At 42.5% G+C, this 24,030-nt stretch overlaps 2 protein-coding genes across 4 annotated transcripts; one reads left to right on the forward strand and one right to left on the reverse strand.

The window, feature by feature from the left end:
* Window positions 1-144: 144 nt before the first annotated feature.
* On the reverse strand, window positions 145-10,621 carry LOC124005048 (zinc finger-containing ubiquitin peptidase 1-like). Of its 3 annotated transcripts, none has more exons than XM_046313914.1 (12): window positions 10,429-10,621; window positions 9,496-10,129; window positions 7,349-7,450; window positions 7,120-7,176; window positions 6,748-6,855; window positions 4,884-4,993; window positions 4,497-4,653; window positions 4,010-4,198; window positions 3,624-3,789; window positions 2,724-2,887; window positions 386-612; window positions 145-278 (listed from the first exon to the last, which is right to left on the reverse strand). In XM_046313914.1, the coding sequence occupies exons 2-12, from the start codon at window positions 10,097-10,099 to the stop codon at window positions 231-233; spliced, it is 1,932 nt and encodes a 643-aa protein (XP_046169870.1). In that variant the 5' UTR covers window positions 10,100-10,129; window positions 10,429-10,621; the 3' UTR covers window positions 145-230. The 3 variants fall into 3 exon arrangements, with proteins under 3 accessions (XP_046169870.1, XP_046169871.1, XP_046169872.1); XM_046313915.1 differs by lacking the exon at window positions 10,429-10,621 and adding an exon at window positions 10,249-10,418; XM_046313916.1 differs by lacking the exons at window positions 9,496-10,129; window positions 10,429-10,621 and having other exon boundaries at window positions 7,349-9,469.
* LOC124005049 (importin subunit alpha-6) lies at window positions 10,608-23,249 on the forward strand. The gene is made up of 14 exons (XM_046313917.1): window positions 10,608-10,758; window positions 11,942-12,069; window positions 12,295-12,396; window positions 12,776-12,875; window positions 13,244-13,338; window positions 13,669-13,800; window positions 14,387-14,475; window positions 14,651-14,750; window positions 14,971-15,134; window positions 15,212-15,290; window positions 15,426-15,551; window positions 19,318-19,445; window positions 19,640-19,818; window positions 20,460-23,249. The coding sequence occupies exons 1-14, from the start codon at window positions 10,755-10,757 to the stop codon at window positions 20,645-20,647; spliced, it is 1,614 nt and encodes a 537-aa protein (XP_046169873.1). The 5' UTR covers window positions 10,608-10,754; the 3' UTR covers window positions 20,648-23,249.
* The last annotated feature ends 781 nt before the right edge of the window (window positions 23,250-24,030 follow it).

The raw sequence follows: 24,030 nt of genomic DNA on the forward strand, positions 1-24,030 counted from the left end.
TGTTTGGTTAGTCATTTCTGGTAGTTCAATAAATATATGAATACATGTTCCATTCTCAGAGTGTGTCCTTACGACTTCTACAAGGTCCCAATTCTACACGCAGAAATATGTTGAGGGTTTGAACAGAACAGAGAAAAAGGCAAATATTAAAATACATCATTTATTACCTTAATAAAATTAAACATGAACTGTTTTTGGCAGTTATACATTTACAAAACTGCATTCCAGCATCAAGGGATCCTCTCGGCTTGCAGTGTTCTTGAGTTGAGAATGCGGGTCTGACAAACAAAAACCAAATCAATATTGAATAGCTGATTCGCTGTTCAGTGCACATCATAGCAAAACACTTTACAACTGTATACAGTTAAGAGCCACTCAGACTCACCTGTTTCTCCACGGGGGCGAGCATGCCCTCTACAGCCACCACCTGGTACTGCCTATGTTTCAGGTTGCCAGGAAACTTCCTCATGCGGCAGACAGCTGTGCTAACAGTGGAGCCATCTTGGCTCAGCAATTTCCTCACATCTCCTGGTGTACAGCCAGGGTCCAGGAGCAACAGGCACAGGCTGCCATTCTTCTTCTGTTCCACTCCTACTATAGAGCGGCTATGGCCTGAGGATGTCGATAGAAGACATGGAGGAAACACACTGAAGCCTTGGTCACACCGCAGGTCTTAATGCCTAAATCAATTATGTTTTTCAAATCCATTTTGGACTACTGACTTTCAAAACAGTATGTTACAAGTGAGCAAATCAGATGTGTTTGTGTTGAGACATTCATTTGCTGACATGGCTACGCTAGTTATCATAGTAACTATGGGTGTGTGCACAGTGCTGTAGGCTGATTGGTGGTGGTGCTCATGCTTCCTATCACTCAGACGTTATATAGCAAGCTATGGTGATAACAATGCCTGCCATGGATGTCTCCCCAGTTGCTTTGCATGTTCAAAATCATAGTGTAAGAACACTTAAAGCCTCAAAAGGATAAGATGATCCAACTTTCAAATGGAATCATCTGGATAGCCACAGCAGTCAACTAGCTAGGTAGGTAGTAGTTTAGCTTTCTAGAACAGTCACTCATTTGTTTTTAAACAATTAACAAGCAAGTTACGACCAGATGTTCTTGTCAAACTGTCAACGGAGTAGCTGGCAAGCAACAAGATATGCCAAATAAGTCTAAAAACCACTTGAGGGCAAATAAATCAGATTTGTATCGGACTTTAAAAACACCTACGAAGGTGGTTTGAAATGTGGCTTGAAATATCAGATTCCATGTGCTTTTTGGCTGTTCCAACTGCAAGAAACAGAACAGATTTGAATCGGATATGCAACTAAATAGGATTTGAGTCACTTCAAACTGCCAATGTGAACAAGGCTTTAGAGATAACGTAGAAATCAGGTGTACACACATACGAAACAAACAAATCTCCCTCAAACACACTAGTACTGAGCGATTAACAACATTTAAGTTATTTTTCAGTTTTTAATCACTAATTGACCGACAGATTAAATTATTTTAATTCCATTTAATTAGTTTTTGTTCTGTGAGCTCAATGTGCAGTTTCTGTATAGATAAATCAGATCAAGCTCAAACTGTGCAATGTAGTAGTGAGTTGAAGTTTCCAACAGGCCATTTTTCGACATATTTTAGTGCAGAAAACGTGGTAATTAACTACAATGACTATAATCCTTTGCGCACCCGCCTACTTGTCCGGTCTGTGTGGAGCACGCGTGTAACTACGTTCATCTGTTGAAAGAAGAGAGTCGGACCGAAATGCAGCGTGTAGGTTACTCATGACTTTAATGAAAGAATCGCGGTACATGAAATAACTTAAAGACGAAAACAACAAACGGAACGTGAAACTAATTACAGCCTATCTGGTGAAACAACACAGAGACAGGTACAAACACCCACGAAATACAAAGCGAAACTATGGCTCCCTAAATACGGTTCCCAATCAGAGACAACGAGGATCACCTGACTCTGATTGAGAATCGCCTCAGACAGCCAAGCCTAAACAACACCCCTAATCAGCCACGATCCCAAAATAATACAAACCCCAATACGAAACACAACATATAAACCCATGTCACACCCTGGCCTACCCAAACATATAACAAAAACACAAAATACAATGACCAAGGCGTGACAACGCGTGATCGAGCGAGATAGAAAGCAGTTGCTTCGAGAGGTATCTCTACCTGAAAATACATGTTCTAAGTGATTGGTAGTTGGTATTCAGCAGTCATAAATGTATTTACTTTGAAGGACGAGTAAAATAGTGATTTTGTCAGACAGCATAGGCAGCAGCTCTATAGAGATGAGATGACTTGGAATGAAATAATAAAGTCATTGAATAAAACAAATGTAATATACACACCAACTCAAATATTTTATTAAAGTAAATGTGAATAAGTGATAAGCAGTAATGGGCAGTCACTACCATCATGGGACTTTTGTTTTACTATGTGTTGTTACAGCACTCAACCCACAAAATGTATAGTGCGTTTAATGTAAAGAATAATATCGAAACCGAAAAACGTTATTATTTTTGAATGATCGAACCAAAACACAACCGACCTCAAAAAGCACTAATCGCTCAGCACTAAACAACACACAAGAAAACATCAAATAGACACACGCCATAAACAAATTATAGATTGGATATCAGTAACCCATCATCAGCTAATCCATCCAATCCACTAAACCCATGTTAAGACTACCTTGGTGCTGGAGGTAGAGGGGCGGCTGTGTGGTCTGCACCACCCGGGGCGGTAGTTGGGCGCCTCTGGTGGCAGTCTGAGAGAAATACTGCTTCACCCAGTCAAAGAGGCGGGGGTGGGTGTCCCCTGGGCCCGTGGGCTGGTGGAAGTCTAGAACACGGGCACTGTGGGGACACAGGTTAGAGGTAACTGACTGAGAACAGAATCCATTTTCAACCATGTACATTCTATAGTGACTCTGTGTGTGTACACTGAGTATACCAAACCCATAAGGAAAACCTAATATTGAGCCCCTCCCCTCATTTTTGCACTCAGAACAGCATCAATTCGTCAGGGCATGGACTCTACAAGGTTTCAAAAGCGCCCCACAGGGATATTGGCCCATGTTAACTCCAATGCTTCCCACAGTTGTGTCAAGTCAGCTGAATGTCTGGGTAGTGGACCATTCTTGATACACACAGGAAACTGTTGTGCAAGAAAACCCCAGCAGCATTGCAGTTCTTGACACACACCAGGTGCGCCTGGCACCTACCACCATACCCCATTCAAGGTCACTTAAATCTTTTGTCTTGCAGATTCACACTCTGAATGGCACACATACACAATCCATGTCAATCGTCTCAAGGCTTGAAAATCCTTCTTTAACCCGTCTCCTCCCCTTCATCTACACTGATTAAAGTGGATTTAACAAGTGACATCAATAAGGGATCATAGCTTTCACCTTGATTCACCTGTGTCAGTCCATGTCAAGGAAAGAGCAGATGTTCTTTTAATTTTGTATACTCAGTGTGAGAGTCCATTCAGGTGTATCTAATTAAAATATAGCTGGCTACACAAATGTGTTGTGTTCTAATGCGTGTAGTATGTTAACATTCTGTGTGTAACTCTCTGGGCTCTAACCTGACTCTGAGGGAGGTGCAGAGAGCGTAGATCTCTGTAGCTCCTATCCAGGCCCGTGTGCCCTGTAGTCGCTGGTTAAAGTGGGTGGCACCCTGAGGGTCTAACCCCTCCCGCCACGCCCCCTCTATCAACACCTGCACCTGTGGGATGCTGGGTACTGACCCCTCTGGGAGAGGAGGGAGAGAGAGAGGGGGGCAAGGAAAAGATGCCATGATAGAATATTTAAGAGAGAATGTTAGTTTAGGAGATTACATGGCGAAACAGCTTTTTGAGAGGGCTGCATTGAACCGTTTCATTGAGCAATCCAGACAGCTACTGGATTTGAGAGAATGGTAAACAATTGTAGAATGTGATGTTTTGATATACGTGTTTCTGTCTGTGTGTACCTGAGAGACAGGTAGTGTAGGGCGCCATTCTTTGCAGAGAAGACAGGAGCATCTGGAAGTTTCTGTAGCCACATCCCCAGCCCTTATCCCCCTCTGATGAGCAGTAGTGGTCTGTGTCAGCACTCAGCCACACGTGGACACAGTCTCTGGCCTCCCTCTGGTAGTAAACATACAGAGCACCCAGCACACCTGACAGAATGAGAAGAATACAATAAACAAAGAGAATGACAAAGACAGAGAGAAAGAGAGCACTAAGGTGGAGCTGCCATTTAGTTTTTAATCAATTGAAGGAAGACAGTTATTAATGACATACATACCTTGTAGGCTAAATAAAATGTATGCAAAACATTGAGAGATGTAGGTGGTAGATAGACAGCTGTATAAACATAACATGATGTGATCTAAACAACTCAGTTTGAGAACATAGTAAATAATGAGGGAGCTATGTTAGTCAAGATCCGAATAAGAAATTGAATCTCACACACACCTTGCGTTCTGGTCCTGCCATCGTCGACCCCTGAGGCCAGAGCCTCCATCATCTCATCTCTCTTGTTGTGGAAGTGAGCAGGCACCATGACACCTCGAGACACGGCGTTCTCCATCTGTTTGCGGTAGCCCCCCCTCCCGTCCACACCAAACTGCCTCTAAACACACACACACACACAGCAAGGGGTCAGGGTGAGGTCACCACCACACTCAGCATACATAAGCAGACACACGTATACTGTAAATCTTGTTGACGTGCAGAAACACAAATAAACCACACACTTCCTACATAAGCCCTGTGACAAAGCACAGACGCGTCATATGGTGCATCATGCAGCAAGGTCAAATCCACCACTCCAGTGTTATTATGGTTGTGCTTTATAAGAACCTGCAGCTTCTTGAACTCCTCTGCCTCCCTCTTGGCCTCCTGCTCCTTCCTCCTCTGCTTCTCCTCCTCCTGCAGCCGTCTGGCCAGCCTCAGGTCTGAGCCAGGGCTCACTGCAACACACACAGCGTCAGTCAAAATTCCCTCTCTCGAATTCACCATGGAAATCAACCCTGTACACACAAAACTGTTGTGAGGACAGCTGCATGTGTGAGCTCAGTGGTGTGAGCTGGCAGGTTGTAGAAGTTCCGTTCAGTTCAAACTTTATAGTCCTCAGAGGGAAATTCATAGTTCAAAACCGATCACAAAGGACAAATTACACATTATATTGCAACTTCAGGAGTTGGCTGGCAATAGAGTGCTTGTGCAAATCAAATATGGGGTATTACACCATTCTCTCTCTGGTAAAATAACAGTCATAATGTTGTTATAACATGGCTACATCTAAGCAGGAAATAAAACGTGTTGGAAGCATAAGTGGGAACTAAATAGATTTCTCATTAACCTTTTATACTCGTACTCATATTCAGGAAGAAAATAGCAGATTTGGGCATTAATAAATGCGTAAATTGGAACGTACTGGCTGTACAGTACATGCTATACATGACGTCAGAGCTCTGGCTCTGCGCTTCACAGCACTGTATGGGTTTTGCCTGACAGCAGATCTGAACTTGAGCTTCTCGCCCTACAAGAAGTTGTGCCCATATCTCCCGCTAATTGGGCAACTTTTGCAAATGTCTTGTTGTCCAAGTGAGGGAAATGCTGTAAATTAAAAAGGACTCCATGTATTTTGAAAGATCAGACGTTGAGAATTATAATAAATCTCGCTTTGATGTCATACAAACAAGCCAAACACCTGTGAGTAAATGTGCACTTCCATATCAGAAAACTTGTCATATACAGTGTCACCATTTATGATCACTATTTTCTATTTTTAAATTATCACTATTTTTGATGTACAAGATGACTTGGCGTAATATCCTGTGTTGTTCTGAACAGAATGAGCCCATGTTTGTTAATTGTGAAGAAGATTTGCAGAGGCACACGCACCTGAATGCACTCATGACTCATTTCTATGCTCACCAAAATGGTTCTCTGAATTGCATTGTGAAAGCCTATCACTGTAATATTGTATTTTATAACTTCGCTAGTCATGTTGGCAATATAACAGGCTTTGAAATGATGCCCATCTGATCCAGACTGCGATTTATAAATGGACAATTTTGGGATTGTGTAAACAACAACAGTAATTGTGTGATGGCAAGGACGCAGGACTGTGTTCAAAACAACTACAATTGTGCTTGCTCTTGTTCCTCAACGGCACAGCTTGGAGAGCTCAAAAAACACCTTATAGTTTAAGACTTTTCTTTGAGTCAAAAGTTCCTTGAAATGACTTAGGAACTTAGCACACTTTGGAGAGGTGTGTGGCCACTAGGAGACACCAGTTAGTCCTCCCACTCAAACTATTTATTTTGTCTTACGTTGCACCTATGCCCATATTTTCCAGGAATATTCTTATCATGTTACTGAATGTATCCAGAATATTTTCAGATTTTGTTATCAACAAATGCAGAAAAAGGTACAGTCAATGTAAAATGCACATACAAACAACAGTGTAATGTTTGGATTCAGTCTTGGGTCAGGTGAACTGTTGTGTCCTCATCTTTGGCAATTATGGGGAAATTATTAGACTAAACTCTTCCCCTTCAATTGCTACCATGTTTTTACTTCTGCTTTTCATATTTCTTCCTTAAGATGGACTTTGAATTTAGCCCTATCCCTTTAGGACAACTCCCACAAGTGTAAACATAAAATCCCAATGAAACCTGTGTTCCCATCACATATGATTGTTTAAATCAAGCCATACCTGCACTAGGGGCTGTGCCATAGTCAAGATGCAGCTCCACATGTTCCTGTAGGGAGTAGCAGTCTCCACACACCATGGAACACAGGGGACACTCATAACTCTTCCCACCTGAGGACGAGGTCAGGGACACACAGTGGTTAAAAGGGATATCGACGGGGCAATTTGATCTAAATCATTATTCATCCAAGTTATTCTTGTTAAGATAAAACCTCTCTTGCAAGTTCATTTTGCTTTTTGGGGGAATATTAGACCTTCATCGGTAAGACATGGGCAGAGGGAGAGCCTCAACTTCTGTGGATCTGCCATATACAGGCTTCTTCCTTTGTTTGGTTGAACTATATTTGTTCCTATGATGAAAGGAATGAGACGAACCTGAGCTGTTGCTGGATGATGCTGCCTCGGTTGATGATGTGGCCCCCAGGACAGCCTCTGAAAAGACAGATACAGATTATGTCAGAGTCAGAGACTTAACACAATGGATTGGGCCTCATGTTCTGTCTGTGCTGAACTGTGTAGACTCAAGGCTGTCATGAGTTTGTACAGTCAGTATGTTCTGTGCTGAACTGTGTGGTCTATATGTTCTGAACTGTAGATCCTGTACCTTCAGCTGGGCTCTCTTCTAGCAAGTGTAATTCAACATGTTCCTGTAGGATGAAGGCGTCGGTGCAGACCAGAGCACACATAGGACAGGAAAACCGCTTCTCTACGACAACAGACACACAGTACATAACAATGAGACACAGGATGATGACAAGACTAATTCAACCCACTCCACACAGCATTTTGATGCCACACAGGAGCAGCTTTGGTAGCAGGTTCATCCTGCCCAGAAGCTCCACAGAGCAGTTCAGAAGGCCATTTTTACCCACAGCCATGAGGCTTTTTAACAAATGACTCATTTATGGTGCCTTCTTAATAGGAATGTTATTGCTTGTTTCACAGCAGTAGGATAGACAACAGTATTTATCTTAAACTTCTCTCCATCTTTTATGGCTACTAACATGCAGTCTTATTATGCATTTTTATCATTGTCTTTGTAATTTATTAGTGATGCTGAGTGAAAACGATTTCCCAAGTTGGGATCAATAAAGTACTACTCTACTCAAACCAACAGATATCAATCAGTCAGTATAATCAAAGATTATGGATATACTGACAAGATACATGTCTTCCCGCCTTAACAATGGGAGTTGTTGTCCACGAAGCGGCAAGGCAGACTGACTAGCTCCTGCCTATCTATGCTTTGGATTGGTGGATTATTGTAATCCTTTTTTGAATATTCGATGAGGGTTGCGACGTTAAACGCCTGTATTCAATGGAGAGAGATGCTGCTAGCCTCATCCCATGAATATGCATAGCCATCTCCGAGATAGTGTTTTTTGTGAAGTGACAATGATGTCATGTGTCCTACTTATATCAGTACACTCATAACTTAAGCATTACAAAACTTCTATTATAAATAAACCACATGTAGCAAATAAGCCATTCATTTTATTGTTGGCTAAATTCAACACTCTCTTGCTTTGTGGGCGACAGATTCTGATGAGTTGGGCATCTCTCTTCTGCTTCAGTACAACAAACCAACTAGGCCTAATATTAGTCAGTACAAAAAACGAACTGATGAGGTTCACAAAATAGTGATGCAATCGACGACTAAAGTGAGGAAGAGCCCACGAGTGCCAGATAGCACGGACTGTTAATGGGATGCATTGACAGTTCATCAATAGGCCATCAATCCAACTATTAGTCCGTATGACAAACCAAATCATATCAGTCAACATACAAAAAAACAAGTAATATCACACGGTACGACAAACAAACTAATTAGTCAGTACGACAAATTATATCAGTCCGTACAAACAACCAACTAACAACAGTCCGTACAAACAACCAACTAACAACAGTCCGTACAAACAACCAACTAACAGTCCGTACGACAAATTATATCAGTCCGTACAAACAACCAACTAACAACAGTCCGTACAAACAACCAACTAACAACAGTCCGTACAAACAACCAACTAACGTCAGTCAGTGGGACAAACCCAACTAACGTCAGTCAGTGGGACAAACCCAACTAACGTCAGTCAGTGGGACAAACCCAACTAACGTCAGTCAGTGGGACAAACCCAACTAACGTCAGTCAGTGGGACAAACCCAACTAACGTCAGTCAGTGGGACAAACCCAACTAACGCCAGTCAGTGGGACAAACCCAACTAACGTCAGTCAGTGGGACAAACCCAACTAACGTCAGTCAGTGGGACAAACCCAACTAACGTCAGTCAGTGGGACAAACCCAACTAACGTCAGTCAGTGGGACAAACCCAACTAACGTCAGTCAGTGGGACAAACCCAACTAACGTCAGTCAGTGGGACAAACCCAACTAACGTCGGTCAGTGGGACAAACCCAACTAACGCCAGTCAGTGGGACAAACCCAACTAACGTCGGTCAGTGGGACAAACCCAACTAACGTCGGTCAGTGGGACAAACCCAACTAACGTCGGTCAGTGGGACAAACCCAACTAACGTCAGTCAGTGGGACAAAACCAACTAACGTCAGTCAGTGGGACAAACCCAACTAACGTCAGTCAGTGGGACAAAACCCAACTAACGTCAGTCAGTGGGACAAACCCAACTAACGTCAGTCAGTGGGACAAACCCAACTAACGCCAGTCAGTACAACAAACCAGTAAAGATGTAACAACATGTTGAATAAACAAACATTTCAGACACACTAAAATAAACCTTTAAGTGGGGAGGAGAAACGCTTCTGTTTGACTTTGGTGTGCTCTGCGGATCCCACTCCCACAGACTCCTCAGCATTACAGTGTCTGCTAGTATGCCTACTGGAGTCCTGAGCTGATCTCAGAAAGCCTGTAGACACTGAAGAGGTGGATACAACAATGGCCACTGATCGCCCTCCACCGAACTCCCCCCCAACTTCAGTAATTTGCTCCTTAGACTCCAGTGTGCTATTGGATGTCCTGGGTGAGACCCCTCCTCCAATGGTGTCAAACCTGTTCCAATTGTCTACTCCTCCTTCAGAACCCTCAGACCTAGACAAACCAATGGCTTGTTTGCAGTGATTGTCCACTATGGTGGTAGTGGGAGTAGGACTTGAGCTGGGCCTGACAAGACTGTGACCACCTCTACTCTCTGCTCCTACTCCGTCATGGCCCTGTTTCTCTTTGTGTGTGGTATTGATGTGGAAGCGGAGTTCGTCGTAGGCGACTCCGGACCAGGAACAGAGGGTGCAGCCCATGTCATTCTCCGGGTGGCTCAGGAGGAGATGGGTCTTCATGTCCTCCTCCAACACCAATTCCTCGCCACAAATCTCACACGTCAGCATGGCCAATTGTTTCTGGTGCTCAGCTGGACACTGAAATGAAGATACATTTTGATAACATGAATTGTCAGTAAATAAATTGGAATAAACAGGAAGGATGTCAATCCAATGTAGACCAAATGTACCCAATAACGAAACAACGCAATTCCCACCTTTGTCAGCCAAGACGCAACAACGCAATTCCCATCTTTGTCAGCCAAGATAGCTAGCCAAATTCTAACTCAGCTATCATAGTTAATTCTGAATTTATCTAGTCAGCATGTCAGGCTATGGGCTAAAATGTAACTTCAAAACACGGAGATTGCTAGCTAGCTAACCATCATGTTACTCACCGATTTCAAAAATATGGACGATGTGCCGTACTAATGCTTGACTTATGTGACTACTTTCAAAATAAATGTGTTTCTGTTTCACTTTTCATTCATATGCCATCTTAGCAATGCTAGCTAACAACTTGACTTTACTGGCCCTGTTTGCTTCTCCTCCTTCAGTTTGAGCTGATGGATATGACGTCACTGGTTGTTGATCCAAGGAGGGTTACTGGGAAATTTTAAGCAATACAAGACGCCATATTGCTCTCAGCTGGACTCGGGAGTTTGCGTGAAGGAAATAATAATACCTAGCTACACCTAGGCGTTTCTGACATTATTCATCTTAAATGGGTAAGATCAATACAATCGTCACAACCTTTTTATTGTTGTTTTCTTTTTTTTATCACGAATTATCTGGCAACTTGGCATGACGATGGTTGCTAAACAAGAGAGACCGGAGAGGGGTGTGAAGGAGCTAGCTAGCTAACGATGTAGGGAGCTATCTAGCTTGCTAACGCTAGCTGTGTTATTAGCAAGCTCAATCTTAAAAAGCTGTGATTTGGGTCTAATGGCAGTTTTAGCTACCATTGCCTATTATAACTGGTTTTACAGTTGATTTAAGTATTTTTTTTCGCTAACGATACGAATACGGTGGAAGGTTTTTGAACACCATGTAATTTAATTAACATGAATAATGTATTAGCTAGGTAGCTAGCATGCTACTACTAGTTGCTGTGTGCTAGGCCAGTGGCTCCCAACCTTTTTGGGTTATTGTACCATCAACTGAATTTTGCTCTGCCCGGAGTACCCCTGAATTACCCCCTCGTGTGCATTTTACCAGTAAGCCTAAGGTCTCGTGAGCCTTCTCAAGTACCCCCTGTGGATAGGCCAGATACCCCTCCCTAGGCCATGGGTCCTACTAGGTAGTACCGCTGGTTTGGAACCACTGTACTAGGCCGTACTGTGCTACTAGCTAGAGAGGAACCCGGTTTCTTGCGATTGGAGATATCCAGCCTGGAAGACCACTGATTTCCCCCAGAAAATACAACAAGCAATGTCAATGTGACGCTGTCAGCAAGACCGTGGTTAATGTTAGCTAACATTCATTATTTAGCTATCTAGCTCATAGCTTGCTGGTGTGCTTGTCATCTTTATCTAGCGAGCCAGGAATGGCATTCTTTGACTCACTAGCTAACACAAAGATTACTAACCGCTGATGACAGCGAGCGAGAAACATTTGGTATTGTTACTTTGATCACCAGTGTTCTTCATCAGCTGTCAAACTGTCACCCCAACTGCTGTTTTCGTTTGAAGATGCACATGGCAGGGTTTGTGTTCAAATCCCCTTCTGGCCAACACATCCAAATTCACATCGAGAGTGATTTTTATTTATTTAATTTTCCATTAGCGTCTATGTTAACAACAACATTAGCTAGCTAGTCAGTTAAGTTTGGCTGGTTGTGGCTGCGGTGAATTCACAAGTTTGTATATTTGATCATTCAGTATAATGTTATGTTTATTCTTATTTCCCCAGACGAGATGGCAAGCCCAGGGAATGACCGAATGAAGAGTTACAAGAACAAAGCACTGAACCCACAGGAGATGCGCCGGAGGAGAGAGGAGGAGGGGATCCAACTCCGCAAACAGAAGAGAGAAGAGCAGGTAGGGTGCTTCTAGTTCTTACGCCTGGACCACTGAATCAGCTACTCTCCATTCTGTGGAGACAACCCTAATCTCATCCAATTTGACCATGTAAATGCCTATTGAATGGTAAATCTTTTCCAGATATGAGTCATTTTTTTATTGACTTGTTATAGTTGTCTTTGGTTTGTTTGGGTTGTAGTGAGTCAGTGTCCTACTAACACTTACCTCTCCCTCTTCCCCCAGCTGTTCAAGAGGAGGAATGTGTGTGTGCCCTCGGGTGACGAGTCCATGTTGGAATGCCCTGTCCAGGACCCCGACATCAGCTCCACTGCACCAGTCTCAGGTGTAAGTGACCATTACTCCAATTGTCCCATTGTCTTGCTCTCATCATCTACACTCTGCACCGAAGGATGAGTTACCTGTTGAAAGACAATGCCATTACTCCATCAAATAAGTACAAATACTTTTGGGGGAAACAGAAGATTCTGAAAGCCATGGTTAGTTAAGTCTTTGCTCTCCAGTATCCAAAAAAGACACAAGTTTTTGGTTTTCAAATCAATCTGTGATTAAAACTAGATGAAGGTCATTAGACCTAAGTGCACTTTATGTGATAAACCGGTCACGTGTAGCACTACATCGCTTCCTCTGCATTGTGTGTATAGTGTCAGAGTACATGGTTTTGTAAGTCATTCATGTCTTTATGTATGTTGGCTTGTGTGTGTAGGAAGGTGTCATAACTCCAGACATGATCCAGATGATCTTCTCTGAGGATCCAGACCAGCAGCTGATTGCCACACAGAAATTCAGGAAGTTACTCTCCAAAGGTCTGTGTGAATCATGCAATTCATAACACCCCAATGCAGGGCTCATGCCACCTGTATATTGAGGATATGTCTCCATTGGGACCCAATTCCCTATTTAGTGCACTACTTTTGACCAGGACCCACTATATAGGGAATAGGGTTCCGTTTGGAATGGGACATAGTTTGGTCTTGTATAGTATGTTTTCTCAACAACAAAGATGGATTGTTCGTGCTAAATGTATGCAAGTAATGCCTTTGTTGGACCTGATGCTATTCCCTCAACACCGTATTGGAGTGTTTTAGCATCACACGTTTTCAGCCATGAACCAGGATGTTTTTAAGCTAGTAGTGTGATGTCATTGTCATGCTCTCTTCTCTCTCCTTATCAGAGCCCAACCCTCCCATCGATGAGGTCATTCTCACCCCAGGGGTCGTCAATAAGTTTGTAGAGTTTCTCAAGAGGAGTGAGAACTGCACTCTTCAGGTTGGTCAGGTGGCTGGGTCTAAGTCTGTCTGTTAGTTGGATGTGCTGGGAATTCTTGGTTTGGTGTGTTAGAAATCAACAAATGTATTCACTACTTGGAATATATGAAATTAAGTCAGCTTCTGTAATATTATATCACATCCTGTTGGCATTAGTCAGTCTGCATGACATCTGCATTGTATTGCTCCCTGTCAAAAGACGTAGCGAGTGAACTTTCCTCTGCCTCTTTGACACTTAGTCAATCGTAACACTTCAGCCTGTGTATCTGTCTATGAGGGCTTGTCCTATGCTCCCCATGTGACCGTGGTGTGAAATGTGTGTGTGACACAGTTTGAGGCAGCCTGGGCCCTGACCAACATTGCCTCTGGGACCTTCCTGCACACCAAGGTGGTTATTGAGATGGGAGCCGTGCCCATCTTCATCGAGCTGCTCAACTCGGACTACGAGGACGTCCAGGAGCAGGTGACTGAACAGCCTGGGGGAGGGGGGGCTGAAGCCCTGGGGAAGAGTTGTAGCATGATGGGACACTAACACATGGGTCACAGGGATGTCTAGCAGGAGTGGGAATAAGATGTCATGGGATTTGTCCTGCCAAGAAGATCCTATCTGAATAGTAGAATGTATGCACACATGACTGTAAGTCGCTTTGGATAAAAGCGTCTGCTAAATGGCATATATTATTATATTATTATTATTATAGTAAACCAGCTATTTTTGCATTCCCTAAATATAAATGCTTTGACTGCATTCTGATTCTCTACCCTTCTCCCTGAAGTTCTCTTATTCACTCCCCTTCCATGGGTTTTAACATAGCCAAATACTAAGCAATCCCAGCCCGATATGGTCTTAGCTGTGCGGTTATGTAGCAGTATATGGTATGGCCCTCCAAGCCCAGCTCTATATGGTGCTGATGTTTGTGTGGAAATATAGCCTAGCTGCAGCACTGTATAATATGGCTCCTAGCTGCATGCAATATAGCTGCAATGTTACGGAATGGCAATATGCATGGCTGCTGGTTTAGAGGTGACGAGTGATTGGTGTATTTCAGGCCGTGTGGGCCCTGGGGAACATCGCCGGGGACAACGCAGAGTGCAGAGACTACGTTCTCAACTGTGGCATCCTGCCCTCCCTACAACAGTATGTGTGTGTGCGAGCTTGGTTTTATCAGTCTGTAGGCCCATGTCGTTTTAACAAGGAGAATAGAGTTTCATACCATTACCTAATACATTGTATAATCAGATTAGTCAGGTTTAACAGTTTAATTGCGGTCAGAGAAACAAGGTGTACTGAGAACTGTTCTCTCCCCCCGCAGGCTGCTGGCTAAATCCAACCGTCTCACCACAACTAGGAATGCTGTATGGGCTCTGTCTAACCTGTGTAGAGGGAAGAACCCCCCCCCTGACTTCACCAAGGTAATGGGGTCTATTCCCACATTGCCCAATCAGAGGACAGTTCTAACAGTCCAACAGATCTCTCCTTTCAAATGCACAAACCACTCTGGGATTTTGACTAATTTCTCTCAAAGCCATTCTCTTAGCAAAAAATGTTCTCCTTTCACTATTATCCCTCTTTCTGTCTTTCTTCCTCCCCCTTGCTCCTTTCTTCTTTGCTCTCTCTCTCCTCCTCCCCCAGGTGTCTCCATGTCTGAGTGTGCTGTCCAGGCTGCTGTTCAGTAGTGACCCAGATGTGTTGGCTGATGCCTGCTGGGCCCTCTCTTACCTGTCTGACGGACCCAATGACAAGATACAGACCGTCATCGACTCTGGGGTCTGCCGCAGACTGGTGGAGCTACTCATGTAAGTACTACTAGACACACACACAAGAAATTGAGATGTTGGTGCACACTGACTGTGGTGTTTTTGGTCTTTCCCAGGCACAGTGACTATAAGGTGGTCTCTCCCGCGCTGCGTGCTGTGGGAAACATAGTGACAGGCGATGACATTCAGACTCAGGTAGAACTAGTTTATTTTCTTGGCTTTGTCTCTCTTCACCCTGATGTGTGTGGAGTTTTGGTCCTTCACATGGTCCTAGCTGTATTTGTGGGTTGACTGGTGTGTAATCTTCACTGTGTGTGTGGATTGTTCCAGGTGATTCTGAACTGCTCGGCATTGCCCTGCCTATTACACCTGCTCAGTAGTCCCAAGGAGTCCATCAAGAAGGAGGCCTGCTGGACTGTGTCTAACATTACAGCTGGAAACAGAGCACAGATCCAGGTGTGTGTGTGTGTGTGTGTGTGTGTGTGTGTGTGTGTGTGTGTGTGTGTGTGTGTGTGTGTGTGTGTGTGTGTGTGTGTGTGTGTGTGTGTGTGTGTGTGTGTGTGTGTGTGTGTGTGTGTGTGTGTGTGTGTGTGTACCTGTGCTTGATGGTAGCACCTTGTAGAGGTCGACCGATTTAATTGGGGCCGATTTCAAGTTTTCATAACAATCGGAAATCGGTATTTTTGGGCGCAGATTTAATAAATAAGTATATATATATTTTTTATACCTTTATTTAACTAGGCAAGTCAGTTAAGAACACATTCTTATTTTCAATGACGGCGTAGGAACGGTGGGTTAACCTCTTGAAGCTAGGGGGCACTATTTTTGGAAAATTAACATTCCCAAAGTAAATGGCCTATTTCTCAGGACCAGATGCTAGAATATGCATAGAATTGACAGCTTAGGATAGAAAACACTCTAAAGTTTCCAAAACTGTAAAAATATTGTCTGTGAGTAGGCAAAAGCCTAAGAAATATCCAATCAGGAAGTGACTCATATTTTGAAAACGTTGTGTTCCTATGCATCCCTATTGGCCATTGAAAGGGATATCAACCATATTCCTTTTTCTACGTATTCCCAAAGGTGTCTACAGCCTTTAGACATAGTTTCACACCTTTAGGTTGACGAATGAGCGTAAAGGACTACATTGCGTAAGTGGCCAGCTGAGGGCTCAGAGTGATTCTTGCGTAAAAGACAGAGGTAGCCATTTTTCCTCTCGGTCCTACTGAAAAGCCAATTGTCCCGGTTGATATATTATCAAATAGATATTTGAAAAACACCTTCAGGATTGATTATAAAAAACGTTTGCCATGTTTCTGTCGATATAATGGATATCATTTAGATTTTTTTTGGGGCGTTGTCGTGACCGCTATTTCTGGTGGATTTCTCAACATAATGTGACAAACAAATGGAGGTATTTTGGGTATAGAAATAATCTTTATGGAACAAAAGGAACATTTACTGTCTAACTGGGAGTCTCGTCAGTGAAAACATCCGAAGATCATCAAAGGTAAACGGTTAATTTGATTGATTTTCGTGACCAAGCTTCCTGCTGCTAGCTGGACATAATGCTATGCTAGGCTATCGATAAACTTACACAAACGCTTGTCTTGCTTTGGCTGTAAAGCATCATTTCAAAATCTGAGACGACAGGGTGATTAACAAAAGGCTAAGCTGTGTTTCGCTATATTTCACTTGTGATTTCATGAATATGAATATTTTCTAGTAAGATTATTTGGTCGTTGCGCTATGCTAATTAGTGTAGTTGATGACAATTCTCCCGGATCAAAGATGGGTAGTTCCAAGAGGTTAACTGCCTTGTTCAGGGGCAGAACGACAGATTTTCAGCTTGGGGAACCAATCTTGTAACCTTACAGTTAACTAGTCCAATGCAATAAGGACCTGCCTCTCTCTCGTTGCGCTCCACAAGGAGACTGCCTGTTACACGAATGCAGTAAGCCAAGGTAAATTGCTAGCTAGCATTAAACTTAACTTATAAAAAAAAACAATCAATCATAATCACTAGTTAGCTACACATGGTTGACGATATTACTAGATATTATCTAGCGTGTCCTGCGTTGCATATAATCTGACTGAGCATACAAGTATCTAAGTATCTGACTGAGCGGTGGTAGGCAGAAGCAGGCGCATAAACATACATTCAAACAGCACTTTCGTGCGGTTTGCCAGCAGCTCTTCGTTGTGCGTCAAGCATTGCGCTGTTTATGACTTCAAGCCTATCAACTCCCGAGATGAGGCTGGTGTAACCGAAGTGAAATGACTAGCTAGTTAGTGCGCGCTAATAGCATTTCAAATGTCACTCGCTCTGAGCCTTCTAGTAGTTGTTCCCCTTACTCTGCATGGGTAACGCTGCTTCGGTGGTGGCTATTGTGTTGCTGGTTTGAGCCCAGGGAGGTGCGAGGAGAGGGCGGAAGCTATACTTCCACCCAATGGTGGAACAAACTCCCTCACGACGCCAGGACAGCGGAGTCAATCACCACCTTCCGGAGACACCTGAAACCCCACCTCTTTAAGGAATACTTAGGATAGGATAAAGTAATCCTTCTCCCCCCCCCCTCCCCCCCTTAAAATATTTAGATGCACTATTGTAAAGTGGCTGTTCCACTGGATGTCATAAGGTGAATGCACCAATTTGTAAGTCGCTCTGGATAAGAGCGTCTGCTAAATGCCTTAAATGTAAATGTAAATACTGTTACATTGGCAATACTAAAGTGCCTATAAGAACATCTAATAGTCAAATGTTAATGAAATACAAACCGTATAGAGGGAAATAGTCCTATAATTCCTATAATAACTACAACCTAAAACTTCTTACCTGGGAATATTGAAGACTCATGTTAAAAGGAACCACCAGCTTTCATGTGTTCTCATGTTTTGAGCAAGGAACTGAAACGTTAGCTTTCTTACATGGCACATATTGCACTTCTACTTTCTTCTCCAACACTTTGTTTTTGCATTATTTAAACCAAATTGAACATGTTTCATTATTTACTTAAGGCTAAATTGATTTTATTGATGTATTATATTAAGTTAAAGTAAGTGTTCATTCAGTATTGTTGTAATTGTCAATATTACAAATACATTTTTTTTTTTATCGTCCGATTAATCGGTATCGGGTTTTTGGTCCTCCAATAATCGGTCGACCTCTAGCACATTGTTATAAGTAGTTGTCTGAAGGCTTTTATCACTGAGTGTACAAAATATTAAAAACCTTCCTAATTTTGAGTTGCACCCCCTTTCGCCCTCAGAATAGCTGTAATTCGTCAGGGCATGCACGCTACACAGTGTCGAAAGCGTTCCACAGGGATGTTGGCCCATGTTGACTCCATTGCTTCACACGGTTGTGTCAAGTTATCTGGATCTCCTTTGGGTATTGGACCATTCTTGATACACACAGGAAACTGTTCAGTGTGAAAAACCCAGCAGTGTTTCAGTTGTTGACACACACCAGTGTGCCTGGCACCTACTGCCATACCCTGTTCAAAGGAACTTCTTTTGTCTTGCCCATTCACCCTCTGAATGGCACCGATGCTCAATCCAGGGCTCAAGGCTTAAAAATCCATCTTTAACCTGTCTCCTCCCCTTCATCTACACTGATTGAAGTGGATTTAACTAGTAACATCAATAAGGGATCATAGCTTTCACCTGGTCAGTCTGTTATGGAAAGAGCAGGTGTTTATAATATTTAGTATACTCTATAGGTCATTATTGTTAAAATGTCACAACAAGGTGCAGAGAGTTAAATTTTCCTGCTGGGGTGGCGAGTAGACCGCGAGCTCTGCTAAAACCATTGACAACTACATGCTGTTTTCAATGGATTGTTAAATAAATTTTAACTATTTGGTTGTAATATCATCCTCTTAATGGTGGCCTATATTGAGAGATATCGGGAAGTTACCCTCACGTATCTGAAATTACATGACCAATTGATGTTTACTTATCATGACAAGCATGGTTACTTGTTTAACTCAGAGCTAAATGTGGAATAATCTGAACTGTGTAGTTCTGACTATGCCCTTCATGAGGTTAAGATATTTCAAAAGGCATGAAAACGGCATGTAGTTGTCAATGGTTTTAGAGGAGCTGGGGGTCTCCCAGCAGGCAAATCGAACACTCTGCACCTTATTATGATGTTTTATTGACAACAACCTATTTGTGTGTATAATGTCATCTCACTGTTCTATCTCTCTATCTTGGTCAGACGGTGATAGATGCCAACATCTTCCCAGTGCTGATAGAGATTCTTCAGAAGGCAGAGTTCCGCACCAGGAAGGAAGCAGCGTGGGCTATAACCAACGCTACCTCTGGGGGCACTCCTGAGCAGATCAGGTAATAACGCGCTTCAAATTATTAAATAGAACCGGAGCATAATTTTGGAGACTCGCTGCTTATGCCAAGAATTCATTAAATTAATGGGAGTAGTTTCATGCTCGGCAAAAGTTTTGTCCCAGTGTAGTAGACCTGTATCTCTGCTAAACCAAATGAATAAATGTCAATCCAGCACTGTCTTGCTGTCCCTGTAGGTACCTGGTTAGTCTGAACACCATCAAGCCCATGTGTGACCTGCTGACAGTGATGGACAGTAAGATAGTGCAGGTGTCACTGAACGGCCTGGAGAACATCCTGAGACTGGGAGAGCAGGAGGCCAAGCAGAACGGCACCGGCATCAATCCTTACTGTGCCCTCATAGAGGAAGCCTATGGTATGTTTTTCACACACACACACACACACACACACACACACACACACACACACACACACACACACACACACACACACACACACACACACACACACACACGAGAATGGGACAGGAATCAACCCTTATATGTATGCTCAATTCTGTTTCTCCACCTTCTCCCTGAAATAGCAAATGTCTCGTGGATTTATAAGGAATGCACTGACATATGGAGGGAGAGGGAACGATTGCACTCTTCAGGGAGAAGGAGAAATGTCATTAGGCCATGGATAATCACTTAGCCAGTGGAATGCACAATGTTCCACTAGATGGCAGTAGATATGTTGCTGTGAAGTGAATAGTGTACTCTGTAGTTATCTAATAAGATGCAATGACACATGCTGCCAAATTTAAACAGCCATTAGTTAGTGATTATGACTCAGTATTGTCATGTGAGTCACTAAGGCCTGATATTAATTTGTGTGTGTGTGTGTGTCCACTGGCTTTTGTTACTAGCACTGATTTTAGCTGATGTCTGCTTTATTGAGGAAAGTTGTATTTGTGATGACTGACTGTGTGGATGTCATACCTACCTTCGTTGAATGCACTGACTGTAAGTTGCTCTGGATAATAACATCTGCTAAATGTAAAAATGTCCATGGCAGGTCTGGACAAGATAGAGTTCCTGCAGAGCCATGAGAATCAGGAGATCTACCAGAAGGCTTTTGACCTGATCGAGCATTACTTTGGTGTGGAGGAGGAGGACGCTAGCATCGCCCCACAGGTTGACCAGAACCAAGGCCAGTTTATCTTCCAGCAGCAAGACGGGCCCATGGAGGGCTTCCAGCTCTAACCACACCTTGACCTTTGACCTTCACCCCTCTGAGTATCTACTACTATCACCCCAGAGAGTCCAGTCTCCATAGGGCTGTTTTAGACCTGAACTGATGACACTACCCCATCTCTCCTCTCTCACTGGATCCACCTGCTCCACCTCTCTCTCCAAATCTTCCTCCATGCCACCCTATCTGGAAAGAGCGAGCACGAGAGAGACTGACTGAAAGACTGACTGAGGACAGCTCATTCTTAGTGTTTGAGACTTCCTGCAGCTGTATGAATATGAAAGAAAGAGTTGGCTGATATTTTGTCTTACTCCCTAAAATGTTTTTATTTGATCATTTTCATTTTATTATTATTTCCTTTGATATTATTATAATACATTATTATTATTATTATTATTACGACACTGGTGTCTCAATCGTCCTCCATATCTCCTTTTTAAATGTGAAATGACCTCTTCAGTCTTCAAAAATAAAACAAAAGACATGAAGCATTTGACTGAAGATTCTCTGGATTTCACCAGATAGTCCAAACTAGTATCCTGAAGAGGTTTAGTGACTGTATCAGCTCATTTCCTCACTTGTACCCTTTGACCAGAGCTGAGAGAACAGCAGGCTACTGACAGCCTACTGTTTTCATTGGGAGGATGTACATTGTGTCAAGATGATAATGTGTGTATCCCAGTGACATAGTATTTAAGTTGGAAAGCAACTGCACATCTTTCTCTGGGGTCTCTATTCAATGTTGAAATGGACTATGGTTGACCTGGAGATTCCTAATCTTATTTATTCAGTTTAAATGTCTTTCTGCTCATTTGAGAGAAAGATGGTCAACAACTGTCATTATCTTCTCCACTCCTTGGCCCTGGCTGCAATATTAACGTTAGAATAACATCAAGACACCAGTTGCATCGAACTGACCGCAGTAATGTAGATGCATTGTGTAGGGCAGCACTGCATGTAACTTGCTGCATTAGTCAAAGCGTTTAGCCAGTCTTATGCTTATCTATAACAATGTTACGGTAGGATTGACACAACGTTAGGGTAACGTTGAGGAGTGTTCTGCTTGTGTGAGTGCTCCTTATTGAAGCGCCGCCTGCCAGCCACAGTACAGGACCAGACGGGTTAGGTTCAGTGACTAGCGTCTGTCGTGTGATGCAGTGTCTGTAACAATCTCCAGGTGAATAAAAACACAGGCTCTCAGAGTTCCTTTGTAGTTGTTTTTTCTTTCATCTCACCATGAGTTATTATGATGTCATGACTTATTTGTTTTGCTGCAGTGTTTTTTTGTTTAATTGGTGGTGGTTGACTTTGCATTGGACTTGACACTATTGGACGTTGATAGAAAATGCTCAGTTGAACTCGTGCTTTGTATATTATATATACATGTAAGAAATTATATAGGGGAAATAAATTCCTACGAATTGGAAGGGGTGATTTATTGCAGTATAATGTGTTTTCTGACAGATGCAGTAGTGTTGTACTTATGGTTGAGTCTTTGCACACTTACCTGTTGCTGCTTTATTCTGATCTTCTGTTGGTCATGTGTTGGTTCCCCTCACCTTTTAGAACAGCTTCTCGAAAATGTTTTTTGTTTAGAACGGCTTCCAGAACATGGATTGTTTAGAACGGCTTCCAGAACATTGATTGTTTAGAACAGCTTCCAGAACATGGATTGTTTAGAACGGCTTCCAGAACATGTTTTGTTTAGAACGGCTTCCAGAACATGTTTTGTTTAGAACGGCTTCCAGAACATGTTTTGTTTAGAACGGCTTCCAGAACATGTTTTGTTTAGAACGGCTTCCAGAACATGTTTTGTTTAGAACGGCTTCCAGAACATGTTTTGTTTAGAACGGCTTCCAGAACATGTTTTGTTTAGAACGGCTTCCAGAACATGTTTTGTTTAGAACGGCTTCCAGAACATGTTTTGTTTAGAACTTCTTAAATGTTTTTATTTTTTTAATAACATTTTTATATTAACTCTTGATTGGTGGAGGGAACCCAACCTGGCTATACTGAACTGCTGAGCCTTTGTGTGTGTGTGTGTGACTACAAGCACAGTATTTCAGCATTCTACTTTTCTTTTAGTTTTAAACTCATCACTCCTGAAACCTGGCTATTTACTTTTGGCATGTTATGTTTTTAAAAATTGTAGATGCTGTATACATTTTGAGTACCATATTAATTGATCCTAGGACTTGGAAATTATATATTTACGTGAGATGGAAACAGTTTGTAGTGCTACATTTTGTCATGCACATAAAAAATTGTATAGTTTTCTAGTATTTCTCATGTTTGTACGATTGGATGATATTATTTTTGTTTTAGGTTGATTTATTTCTCCCTCATTTGGGAAATGTTTTGTTTTGAAACCGATGCTATAAGGACTGCTGTGGTATTCTGTCCAGAATCCTCTAGTTTAGGTGGTTACCATATCATGCCGCCGTTGTGGTTCTGTTTACTTTAACCCAATGGACCACAGAGGGCTGTGTGTGAAGCTGGACTCAACAGCTCCTCTCTGTGTTACTCATGGAGCTGTTGTCTGGCTCTCTTTTGAAGGGTTAATGTGGACTGTAAAATAATGAAGAATAAATCAAATAAAATTAAATGACACCAGGCCTCTTTTCGGCTGGAATATTGGGGATTTTGTCTTCGAAAATCTGAAATGTCTTGAGTCATTGACTATTCAACCCCTTTAGTTCTGGCAAGCCTAAATAAGTTCAGGAGTAAACTTTGCATAAGTCACAAGCATGTGAAATATTAGTGTTTAACAGGATTTGTTAATCACTACTGTATATCTATACCCCACACATACAGTTGAAGTCAGAAGTTTTATATACACCTTAGCCAAATACATTTAAACTCAGTTTTTCACAATTGCTGACATTTAATCCTAGTAAAAATTCCCTGTTTTAGGTCAGTTAAGATCACCACTTTATTTTAAGAATGTGAAATGTCAGAATAATAGTAGAGAGAATGATTTATTTCAGCTTTTATTTCTTTCATCATATTCCCAGTGGGACAGAAGTTTACATTTGGCCCATTCCTCCTGACAGAGCTGGTGTAACTGAGTCAGGTTTGTAGGCCTCGCTCGCACATGCTTTTTCAGTTCTGCCCACACATTTTCTATGGGATTGAGTTCAGGGCTTTGTGATGGCCACTCTAATACCTTGACTTTGTTGTCCTTAAGCCATTTTGTCACAACTTTGGAAGTATGCTTGGGGTCATTGTCCATTTGGAAGAACCATTTGCGACCAAGATTTAACTGACTGATGTCTTGAGATGTTGCTTCAATATATCCACATAATGTTCCTCCCTCATGATGCCATCTATTTTGTGAAGCGCACCAGTCCCTACTGCAGCAAAACACCCCCACAACATGATGCTGCCACCCCCG

Source organism: Oncorhynchus gorbuscha, linkage group LG19 (genome assembly GCF_021184085.1).
Source record: "Oncorhynchus gorbuscha isolate QuinsamMale2020 ecotype Even-year linkage group LG19, OgorEven_v1.0, whole genome shotgun sequence".
In the NCBI taxonomy this organism is placed as follows: Eukaryota; Metazoa; Chordata; class Actinopteri; order Salmoniformes; family Salmonidae; genus Oncorhynchus; species Oncorhynchus gorbuscha.